Below are 12,385 nucleotides of genomic sequence, written 5' to 3' on the forward strand. Positions count from 1 at the left end.
CTCTAGTCCTCTGTGGCTATGACACTGACTCTGGGGCCAAGAGTCCCCAGGTCTTGCCACACAAATAAGCAAATAATTTAAAAAACATATTATTCATTAATGGTGATTTGTGCTATGGAGAAAAATAAAACAGGAATAGAAGATTAGGACTGGGCATGGGCAAGCCACTGATATATTTGTATATATATTCATTATAAAATTTGTTTTAATATTATGGAAGATCTCACAAATGTCACACAGGTGACCTTTGAGAAGAAATGTGGAGAAGGTAAGGGGTATATAGGTAAAGAGTATTCCAGGCTGAGGCAACAGCTTGCTTGGTGTATTTAAAGATTAGCAATTAGGTGTGTATTGCTGGAATGAGAAAGGAAGGGAGAGAATGATAGGAAACCAGGTTAGAGAAACCCCATAGAGCTTTAATCACGCAGAATCTTGTAGGCAGTGCCACATGCTATTGACTCAGATTTTTTAATGGATTGCTCTGGCCGCTGTGTTGAAATGGACACAGCCTCACCTGAATAGATATGGGTGAAAGTAAGAAGTTCAATTAGGGGCTATTTGTAATAACTCAGATGAAAAATGATAGTGACTTTGACCTCGGTGTAAAAATGATCGTGATAAGTGGTCAGACTCTACATATGTTTTGAAAGTAGTGTCAACAAGATTTGCTGATGGATTGAACATGGGGTGTGAAAGACATGAGTCAAGTCATGAGTAACTCTAGGGTTTTGTCCTGAGCAAGTGGAAAAATGAAGCTGCTATTTATTAGGATGGGAAAGGATATGAGAAGAACAGGTTTGGAAATGGAAAATAAGGAGACTTGTTTTGAACATGTTAGGCTGAGATGTACATTGTAGATATCCTAAAGGAGTTGTTGAGCATGAAATTGAATATATGCAGTTGGAGTTCTGGGGAAAGGTCCAGGTTGGAGACAAACATTTGAGAGAGACATCATCAAATTCATGGTTGCAACAAATGGCACCAATATCTCTCTCATTGTACTCAATTGTGTTAGATCACTCGTTGCAATGGCCACACAGAATTCAGGCACAGTACTAACAGGTTACAATTCAGGGTCAGAAATGTTCAGGGCACTGTTCTTCCAGTTAGGACAGTCTCTCCTCTGCCTGGCCCTCGGCCCCTTGGCCTAGGCTCTGCCCAGCTCTAGCAATGTTACAAAGCTTTTTTAGGGCTGTAATAAATGCCCACAAACACACCACTGCACCAGAAGCCTCAGCTGGAAACCATTCAGCTCCACTTCTACGAGTCAGCTAACCTAACTCCCCCAATTAAGTGTCTAAAGCTTGCTTCCACTCTGGAAGCAAGCCTCCTGCTCAGAGTTACTCAGTTTTACTTGCTTCGTGGACTGGGAAACCCACCACTCAGTCTCATGCTCTGGCTCTTGGTTCTGTTGCTGCTGTTTCTTTACCATTCCTCGGATGTCACAGCTTTCTGTCACTGGGTTAAGGAGGTTCAGTGCACAGAGATCTCACGGACCAAAGGACACACACACTCCATTCGTGGCTCTTCTTCTTTGATGGTAGAGAGCTCTCCCGTTCCTGCTTCCAAGATGATTCATTTTATACCCAGTAGATGGCAAAGCTGATGAATCACAATTAGCTTTTTTTGTTTTTTGTTAAAGCTTTTATTGTGAATTGAGTGATAGTTCACATGGGAAAACATCAGTTTTACACTCACTGTTTCATTGCAATGATTATAATCTCCGTCGTGCATCATCATTCAACAGTATTTGCTTCTATTCCCTCTGTTTTTTGGTTTTTTGTTTTTTGGTGTGGGGGATGTACATAAAAATACTCAGGAATATATAATCATTTAAACAACTAAAGGGCACATTCTGCAAACCTGCCTCCTGGCCACCAGCACACAACCTTTCTCTTTCCATGAATCTAGAGTCCTCAGTTGCTCTATCTCTCCATGTCATCATCTCTGCCTCTATCTCTGGTGTCGCTAATCCTCTGGATAGGGTCCCACATTCCTCTCATGCTCTTCGCCCTTAATGGTCCTAGGGTCTTCTGTTCCTGTACTGTAAGATTAAATACCATCCTCTTTTTGTTACAAAACTTCTACCTTTACAACTGTGGACAGTTGCAATTAGTCATGATAACAGTTACTCACCATTGAATCATAAGAATCTTATGCCCATCTCCTTTCATGACACCCCTCTAGACAAGATGAAAACTAGTCAGTGGGGATTCTACCTTTCCCTGTACTCTCTGAAACTAAACTCCCTCTTAAAAACCTGTAAGTCAGTCACTTCATGCCTTTATAGCCCCATATTTTAGGTAGCCAGTGTCTAAGCTTTCCGTCCCTATCAACTCTGTATTCAGAGGGGATAGGATTGATACTTGATGTGAAGACTCCTTCCCTGTCATTTGGTATTTTGAACTACTACATCCATGAGTATAGGTCAAGGTCATCAAATTGTAGCAATTTACACTTGTTTCCTTTATCATATTAGCTTTTTTAACAATCACTCATAACTGATTCATATAATCTATTATCAACTTCTCACACCTTCTCTTACCCAGACCTATCTGATGGGAGTTAAAAAGACTATGACTATGCCTAGAAGAGACATATGACGTAATTTACTGCCCTACAGTGGTAAAATTATGAGATGAGATGAGATCGTGTAAGAGAAAATAAGCTCCAAGATTTAGTCCTGAGGCAATCTGATATTTAGGGGTTTGGAGATGGAGAAGTAGCAACAGCAAGACTGGGACTGAGGTCATGGGGAAAGGAGAAAACCAGGTAAGAGTGGTGCCCTGGAGATAAAGGAAAATGTTTTAAGATAGAAGAATATTCATCTAGTGGTCAAGCAGTATTGGATTTAGCAATGTGGAGATCATTGAGGACCTTGATAAAAGTAAGACTAGTATAGAAAAAACCTTATTGGAGAAAGTTTAAAAACCAAAGGAGACGGATAATTAGAGACGAGTCCTTCAAAGGATTTTGAAGTGAAGCAGAGCATTGGGATGTTCAAACAAGGTAGAAGAGTCAAGAAAGTTTGACTTTTTTTAAAAATTGGAAAAGTTATAGTATATTTATATGCTGAGAGACTAATATAATAAAGAGGGAAATTATAATGATTCAGGATAGAGGAAAATCACTGGAATGATACCTATTAGCTGACCATAGTAGGCAGGCTTATTGGGTGGCAAGCATTGTTCCAAATATTTTATGTGTATTTATCCACTTGATACAACAATCTTCTGAGGTAGGTATTATTATTATCATCATCTTCATTTTACAACTGGAGAAACAGGCATGTGACAGATTAAGAAATTTGTCCAAGGTCATGCAGGTCTGCCTCTTGATCATTGTCTTACCATAGACAGATCATTTTCCAGTTCACTTTTTATTTCTTCTATTTAATAAAATGTCAGTAATAGTTCCTCTACTTGTCTCACAAGGTTACTGTGAGTATTATGTGAGAATAGAGGTAAAAACATTTTGATCCCTATAAAACTAAAAAAATTTTTATTGTGAATTGAATGAAGGATTATAGATAAGATCATCAGTTTTACATTCAACAAATCATACACTTCGTTTCATATCAATGATTGTAATACTTTCCCTGTAGTTAGTTCCCTTCTCCATTCCACTCACCTTCCCATCCCTTCTCAACTTTGTCCTTAGGTACATGGTGCCCCTTTCATTTTGAATGATTGACCATTCCATCATTCATAGTGAGCATACATTACTAGTGGTGTTGTCCCCCCTATATACCTATCTACTACTTGACTGAGAGTTGGGCTGTGAGGGTGAGTTCCTTTCCAGACCTGAATGGTGGTCAAGGGCCATAGTCTCAGATTCCTCCAACCTATTTCTGACCAGTAAGCTTGGTCTTTTTTTTTTTTTATTTAATAATTTTGCATTTTGTTCCACATATTCTGCTGTTATTTTCAGGACTTTCTAATGTGGTTCCTTTCAAAGCTGTTGTTAGTGGTAGCTGGACACCATCTAGTTCTTCTAGTCTCCCTGTAAAACTTTTTATTGTTAGAATTTAAGAATATAAAGCAAGAGGTTACCCTTTTCTAGTATGAGAATACAGTTCTTAAATTAGCTTTATTACAGGAAATACATAATACTATATTTTTCCATTAATTTTTTCAAGTTAAATGTGATTTTACCATATGACTTGGCCACAGATTTCATTTGTACTAATTTTTCCCCATTTATTATAATGTTAACATATTAGATAGTTGTGCTGTATTTTGGCTTTAAAGATACATACAGCTCCCACACATGGAGCTCATTAATGTTGGTCAGGTCACATATTAAAAAACCAACCAGTTACTGTTGAGTTGCTGCTGACTCATGATGACTCTGTGTGTGTCAGAGTTGATCTGTGCTCCATAGAGTTTTCAATGACTGTTATCTTTCAGAAGCAGATCATCAGACCTTTCTTTGTAAGGCTCCTCTGGATGGACTCAAACCTCCAACCTTTCAATTGGCAACCAAAGACATTAACTGTTTGTACCACCCAAGGATTCCTGCACATTATTATACCTACTTTTTCAATGATTCTAATATTATATAATTTCACAGACTCAGGTCGTCCATATGTTAAACTATATACTCTAGTTTCCTTGCTGCTTCATTTGTTTTCTGACCTGCATACAGTATGATCTTTCTATATGCAAGAACTTCTGAGTAAAGCCACACCTGCTTGATTAAGACAAAGACTTTTATTTTAAAGAGAAATAAACTACACCAGTAATTATTTTGCCACGAGACTATTTAACAACATTCCTTTCTCTACAATTCTTGAGGACACTGAGATAAAATCGTATACAGAATAAATCACTAGCATTAGGCAAAGTGGATGATTTAGTCCTTTGGGTATGATACGTCTTAGATCTACTGATCCTTAAGTTTCTAAATCCCTGACCATTCTCTTTTCCAAAACCAATATGCTTAAAATAAGGAAGTTGATTTGATAACAAATGTATTATTTACATGCCAAACTGAGACCCAAGATAGGTTATTCTTATAACGTATGTTTATCATAGAAGGTTTTAGAAAGTAGGAATTTGAAAAGATACCATCAGTTTTATGCTCTATCCTGTTGTTTTGCTGTTTTGTTTTTTATCTCCTTTTGTTATCAGTTGCTTTTGTTAATGTGTTGCTACCTTTCTTTAGTTGTTGTTGTTGTTGTTGTTGTTAGATTGCCATCAAATCAGTACTGACTCATAGTGATCCTATGCAGAACAGAACTAAACACTGCTGGGTCTTGCGCCAACCTCACAATCATTGCTACATTTAAGCCCATTGCTGCTGCCACTGTGCCAATCCATCTACTTGGTGGTCTTCCTGTTTAGTTACTTTTAAACATTACTTGACTCAATTATAACTTTAACTCTTAATCTTTCTGAATAGAGTTTTTCCCTGAATTTAGACAATTGTAGGTATGGTGATGCTTTCCTTGCTATTCACCATGTCACAAAGCTAACTGCCAGTATCTCTATTACTGTTAAGGGAGGTCGTAGATACAATGGTGCGGCACTTCAAGATGCAAATATTTGGTGATCGGCAACCTGGCTATGATGGCAAAAGAAATATGTACACCGCACATCCACTGCCAATTGGACGAGATAGGGTGAGTGTGAGTGACTGTTAACAGTAAGAAATGTTTACTAGACGTAAATCATTTAGTAGTAATTGCATATGCTCAAAATGCTTCCCTTCTATTAAGGATTTAATTTTTAGAATTGGTTCTCATGGTAATGATTGATTTGTATTATTCTGTTCATATTCTTTTGTTCCTTAGTTCATCAAAGATGGAAGATGAGATGTGCAGTAGAATTTAGGTTGGTTATGCATATTTTCTTATATTCAGAGCTCTTCACATTGTTAAAGTCCTACCTGAATCTGAACAATGGAGTTTTTATAGATAATTAAAAAATTATGTAATAACCACTTAGGAAAATAGGTTTGGTTTAGATTCACAATACATAATAACTTTGTTGTTATTTTTGAGTTTTTTATTGTGATAAATGAGAGAGAGTAAGCCAGAAAATATTGCTACTAGGGTTCCAGTTCATACATGCATGGATTTATTTCAAAGAAAACATGTTTCAACATGTCTCTAAAATCAGTGGGTGGTTGCAAACAAGTTCTTTCAGTGATACACTTCTCTTAGTCTCATTAGAACCTTCAAAAAAAAAAAGGTCTGGTCAAAAGAAGAGCTTCCCAGGGGATCTGCTGTACCAATTCAATTCAAGACAAAAAGGTCAGCCCAGAAGGTGATAGGGACTTTCTTTTGGCATGCTTGATAGATTTGCTCTAAGAATACAGGATGATCACAGGGACTTATTATGAATTTTTAAAAAAAATAAAAAAAAACTGTTTTGATGAGAAAAAGACTAGGAAAGTGACACCAAGGAGTTTTTTCCATCATGACAATGGTGGTGGTGGTGGTTATGTGCTGTGGAGCTGGTTCCAACTCATAGCACCCTGTATAGGGTTTCCGAGGCTGTAAATCTTTACTGGAGCAGAAAGCCTCATCTTCTTCCCACGGAACAGCTGGTAGTTTCGAACTGCTGACCTTGAGGTTAGCAGCCTGACTTGTAACCACTACACTACCAGAACTCCTTATCTTAGCAGAATACCTGCTAGTTTTTTGAGGGTAGCAGGGGATGTCTTATGAGAATTTCTTTAGGAAACCTTACCCCATCCACCCTCAGTCCGGATCTTGCCCCTTTAGACTCTTTTTTGTTCCCCATACTAAAGAACACTTACTTTGTTTTATTCTTTTTAACTTTTGATTGTGATTTGAGTGAAATGAAAGTTTACAGGGAAGATTGTGTTGTTTCCCATTCAACAATTCATACACTTTCTATTCCATGACATATTGATTACAGTTCTCACAATATCACAGTACTCTTCCCACTTCCTTCCTGTACGTCCCAATCCTATCCATTCCTGCCTTCTGAACTTTATTTCTGGGCAAATACTGCTGTTTTGATTTCATATGGTTGCTTTAAGGCATGCACACTGCTATTATTTATTCACCTTATGTTGTTATTGTTTGGTGCTGTTGAGTCGGTTCTGACTTATAGCAAACCTATGTACAACAAAACAAACCACTGCCCAGTCCTGCTCCATCCTCACAGTATTTCCTGTTTCAGCTTATTGTTGAAGCCACTGTGTCATTCCATCTGTTGAGGTTTCTTGTCTTTTTCACAGTTTCTCTGCTTTGGTGCTATACCAGACACTGTTCTACCGCTACTCATAAGCTTTTCAGTGACTAATTTTTCAGAAGTGGTTAGGCTCTTCTGTCTTCCTAGTCTGTCTTAGTCTGGAAGCTCCACTGAAACCTGGCCACCAAGGGTGATGCTGCTGGTATTTGAAATACTACTGGCATAGCTTCCAGCACCACAACAACACCATACAGGCCTATCTATTGTTTGGCTAAAAGTTGAGCCGTGGTGGTGAGTTCAGGCCCAGGACTGAAGAGTACAAGAGCCATATTCTTTAAAGTTCCACCAGTCTCTAAAAAACTAGTAAGCCTGGTCTTTTTTATGATATACTCTGAGAACACTTAAAAGGAGCATGATATGAGTCCCTCAAAGAAGCCAAGTTGTGCAGAATTCTTTGAAGAAGGGTTAAATAGTACGAAAACAGCTCCTTTAGAACTTTATAGACCTAGATGGGGGTATGTTGGGAAACACTAATAGCTTCACATTTTGATATATTTGTTTAATAAAGGTTTCTATGATTTTGTAGAAATACTTGTTGACTTATTCTGAAACATAATGTAAAATTTAATATTTTAACCACTTTTTAAAGTATGATTCAGTGGCATTAAGTATAGTCACATTGCTATGTAACTAATCATCATTAACTATTTGAAAATTGTTTTCATCCCAAACAAAAACTCTGTACCCATTAAACTATAACCCCTCATTTCCTTCTTCCTCCACTCTTTGGTAACCTTTATTCTAATTTCTGTTTCTATGAATTTTCCTATTATAGATTATTCCTGTAAGTGGAATCATACATACATTTGTCCTTTTTTGTCTTAGCATAATGTTTTCAAGGTTCATCCACGTTGAAGCATCTATCAGTATTCTATTACTTTAATGACTGAATCATTATCCATCGTTGTTGTTAAGTGCCGTCGAGTTGGTTCCGACCCAGAGCAACCCTGTATGGGGTTTTCAAGGAGAGACTGGTGAGCTTGAACCACTGACCTTGCAACTCAAACTGACTTTGCAGTCTAGCACATTAACCCACAGCACCACACCAGGACTCCAATATTCCATTATATATATGTATATGTATTTTTATACATACCATGTTTTGTTTATGCGTTCATCAATTTATGGACATTTGGGTTGTTCCTATCTTCTGGCTATTGTGAGAAATGCTACTATGAACACTGGTGCACAGATAGCTATTTGAATCCCTGTTTTCAATTCTTTTGGTTATATACTTAGGATTGAAATTGCTGGTCCATATGATTCTGTGTTTAACTTTTGAGCACAATAACTTTTTTAAACGTTTACTTTCAAAGTTAGAAAGGTAATGCATGAATGTATATGCATTTAAACTTATTCAGACAAATTAGAAGTGTTGTGGTTTCCTGGTTTTCTCATGTCCCTGCACCCTTCAGTTCTATTTTCTTTCCAAAGGAAACTACTGGATCCTTTCAGATATTTTTTGTGTATTGGTTATATATATTCTTTCTCTCTCTTTGGTGTTTTGTTCTATGATTCATTTTTTCATTTAGCAGCATGTGTGGGGAAATCTTTCCATTTCAGTACATTTAGATCATCTTTATTTTTTAACTATCACATAAGATTCCATATTAAACTAGTCCCCTGCTGATGGATACTTGAGATTGTTTCCAATGTTTTGCAATTGCAGAAAATGTTAAAATAAACATTCTTATTCATATACCATAGTGAATACTCCTGAGATCTTTCTCATAGCCTTTGTAAGTATGTGTATATATGTTTTTTCCTTAGGTTGATATGGAGGTGACTCTTCCAGGTGAGGGTAAAGATCAAACCTTTAAAGTGTCTGTTCAGTGGGTGTCGGTTGTGAGCCTTCAGTTGCTTTTAGAAGCTTTGGCCGGACACTTGAATGAAGTCCCAGATGACTCAGTACAAGCACTTGATGTTATCACAAGACACCTTCCCTCTATGAGGTTAGTACCTTGGTTTGAATTGTTTTTGAAATATCAGGTGTTTGGGAGAAGTTGCATGGAGCCATTGAAAAATTTCTGCGTAATCCATATTTCAAGTTTAGTCTCGGTTCATGAAATTAAAGACCTTTCCAATTTTTTTATTGTGAAACATGCAAACTCTTATTTTTTCAGATACACTCCAGTGGGCCGTTCCTTTTTCTCACCTCCTGAAGGTTACTACCACCCTCTGGGAGGGGGCAGAGAAGTTTGGTTTGGCTTTCATCAGTCTGTGAGACCTGCCATGTGGAATATGATGCTCAATATTGATGGTATGATAGAACACTCTACCTGGTACTCTTTGAATGATGTTGGGGTGTAGAGCTTTCCCTATCCCTGAAACTAAGTATCCTTCCTCTCTATTTGTTAGTATCTGCAACTGCTTTCTACCGGGCTCAGCCTATCATTGAATTCATGTGTGAGGTTTTAGATATTCAGAACATCAATGAACAGACCAAACCACTAACAGACTCCCAGCGTGTCAAGTTTACCAAAGAAATCAGAGGTAGGTGTTTACTTTAATGCAGTCTAGGAGAGGCAGATCAGCATTGTGCCAAGAGCATAGAATTTTGGAGTTAGACAGCCAGCTACTTAACCACTGTTTATTCATCTATAAAATAAGGATAAGCATATACATAGTGTAGGGTTGTTGGGAGGATCAAATGCAGTTAAGTTTATAAATAGAGTCCTGGTGTGGCACTGTAGGATAAGTACTCAACCTCAAGGTCGATTTGAGCCGCAAAGTCAGTGGTTCAAATCGGTGAACTCACAGGGTGGCTGTGAGTCAGAACTGACTCGATGGCACTTAGCAACAACAAGGTTTATAAATGGGTTTTATATGGCATTCTGGTGTGGTGCTATAGGATAAGCATTGAACCCAAAGGGCAGTTTGAACCACAAAGTCAGTGGTTCAGATTCACCAACTGCTCCTCCAAAACCCTATACAGGGTCTCCATGAGTCGGAACCAACTCAGCTGCACTAAACAACAAGGTTTACAACGCTTTTAGCACGGTACTCAGTACATATATAGCACTCAATACCTTTACCCACTAAAAAACTTCCATCTTAATAAAACAACACAAAGTCATTTAATCTCCTCTTGGAATTCATTTTCTTGCTTATTTGTTATTAGCTATCTTCTCTTACTAAAATGTAAGCTTCCTGAGGGATGTCTCCAGGCCCTAAAATACGGGCTAGAACATACCAAACCAAAAACCAGACCCACTGACGCTGAGACAATTCCTAAAAGCAGACGACCATATCTTTCTCCCACATAGCAGCTGGTGGGTTTAAAGCACTGATCTTTCCCTTAGCAACCCCGTGTCTAACTCACTGCACCATCAGGACTCTCGGCCAGAATATGTGTACATATATACATAGAGAGAGAACATGTCGTCGTTGGTAAGTGCCATTGAATTGGTTACAACTCATAGCAACCCTGTTTAGGGTTTTGACCGAGCAACTGGTGGGTTTGAACCTCCGACCTTGAGGTTACCAGTCCAGTGCTTATCCTACAGTGCCACACCAGGACCCCATCCAGAACGTAGTGGATAATTAATAAATATTTATCGAATGAATTAATAAAGCAAGCTTAGCACTTTAAGTCATCTGTGTTCTAATTTCTTATTTGTTATTGTGCTACTGTTAAGTGCTATCAAGTCCATTCTGACTCATAGTGACCCTGTATAGGGTTTCCAAGGAGCAGCTGGTGGGTTTGAACTGCCAACCTTCTTGTGAGCAGTCCCGTGCTTATCCTGCAGCTCCTCACAATCATTGTTATGTCACAGCCACTGAGTCCATCCATCTCATCAAGGGTCTTCCTTTTATATCTCTGACCATCCACCTTACCAAGGGACTGGGAAAAAAAATCCTGTGAAAGGACTCCTATTTAGCTGATACTTTTTACCTATGTTGTTGTTAAGTGCCGTCGAGTCGGTTCCGACCCATAGCGACCCTGTACAGGGTTTCCGAGGGTGTAAATCCTTACGGGAGTAGAAAGCCTCATCTTTCTCCCGCGGAGCGGCTGGTAGTTTCGAACCGCTGACCTTAAGGTTCGCAGCCCGATTCGTAACCACTACGCTACCAGAGCCTATAGAAGTTGAAATTTTCCTTATATCTTTGCAATTTTTGTCCTGTAAATTGTCATGCCTTTTTGGTGACAGCTTTAATACCTGAATCTGTTTTTGTCACTGTGATTTTAACTAATACTGATGTTTTGCCTTTTTTTCTTTTTTTTTTTTAAACTTCAGGTCTTAAAGTTGAGGTGACCCACTGTGGACAAATGAAACGAAAGTATCGAGTCTGTAATGTGACTAGACGGCCAGCTAGTCATCAAACGTACGTGAACCCAAAGATACCAGTACATATTTGGTAACAGAATGAAGCTATTATAGTCCTTAGAGAAATTGGTACCCTGAACTGTAATTTTCAAGGTCACTGAACTCTTCATTTAAAGCATAAACAGCTTTAAAAAAAAAAAATGTTTTGCATATTTTTCATAGAGATATTTAAAAAGCTTATTTCCTGTCTTTAATTTGACTCACCACTTATCATAGAATATGCTAAAAATAGATCAACTTTTGCTTAAGGATACAAAGTCACTTATTATACTGCTATAATCTTTTTAATTATTATTTTTAATTTGGTATTGTGAATTGGGTGAAGGTTTACAGAGCAGATCGGTTTTCCATTCAACAATTCAGATGCATTTTGTTTCATCTCATTGAGTGCAGCTCCTACAATGAAACATCATTCATCCTAGGTTCTCCCTGTGTTTCCTGTTTCCATTTTTTCATTCCTCTTCCTTTCCTACCGCTTCTGACATTTGTCTTTGGGTAAATGCTGTCCTTTTGACTTTCGACTTTAGATGGTTGATTTTTCTAAGGTGTTTGTACCTCCCCAGTGTTAATGTTTGTTGCATTTCTTCATATATGACCTTCAGAGTCTACTAAGTCGCATCAGACTGCGTGTCATGTGAAGACAGATATTGCTTTTTAATTTTTGTGTAGATTTTTCTTCTTTCCTTTGTAGCTAGCTCCTCGTCTGTCACACGTTTGGCGTGCTTCAGCGGCACATCTCATTTCATTTTTCTAATCACCCAACTTCTTGTCCACTGTAAGCTATGCCTAGAAATAATAAATATGAAAAAGCTTTTTTTAGAATTACCTGGA

The 12,385-nt window shown here is 38.0% G+C and overlaps 1 protein-coding gene across 1 annotated transcript in view; it reads left to right on the top strand.

Moving 5' to 3' along the window:
- Positions 1-12,385, top strand: part of AGO4 (argonaute RISC catalytic component 4) — a 30,489-nt gene that overhangs the window by 2,108 nt on the left and 15,996 nt on the right. Inside the window, exons 2-6 of the mRNA XM_006867529.1 lie at positions 5,503-5,623; positions 8,997-9,178; positions 9,350-9,486; positions 9,585-9,719; positions 11,465-11,552. Coding sequence (XP_006867591.1) covers positions 5,519-5,623; positions 8,997-9,178; positions 9,350-9,486; positions 9,585-9,719; positions 11,465-11,552 — 647 coding nt within the window. The 5' untranslated portion in view covers positions 5,503-5,518. The remainder of the gene's footprint in view (positions 1-5,502; positions 5,624-8,996; positions 9,179-9,349; positions 9,487-9,584; positions 9,720-11,464; positions 11,553-12,385) is intronic.

Source organism: Chrysochloris asiatica, unplaced genomic scaffold, assembly GCF_000296735.1.
Source record: "Chrysochloris asiatica unplaced genomic scaffold, ChrAsi1.0 scaffold00106, whole genome shotgun sequence".
NCBI lineage: Eukaryota > Metazoa > Chordata > Mammalia > Afrosoricida > Chrysochloridae > Chrysochloris > Chrysochloris asiatica.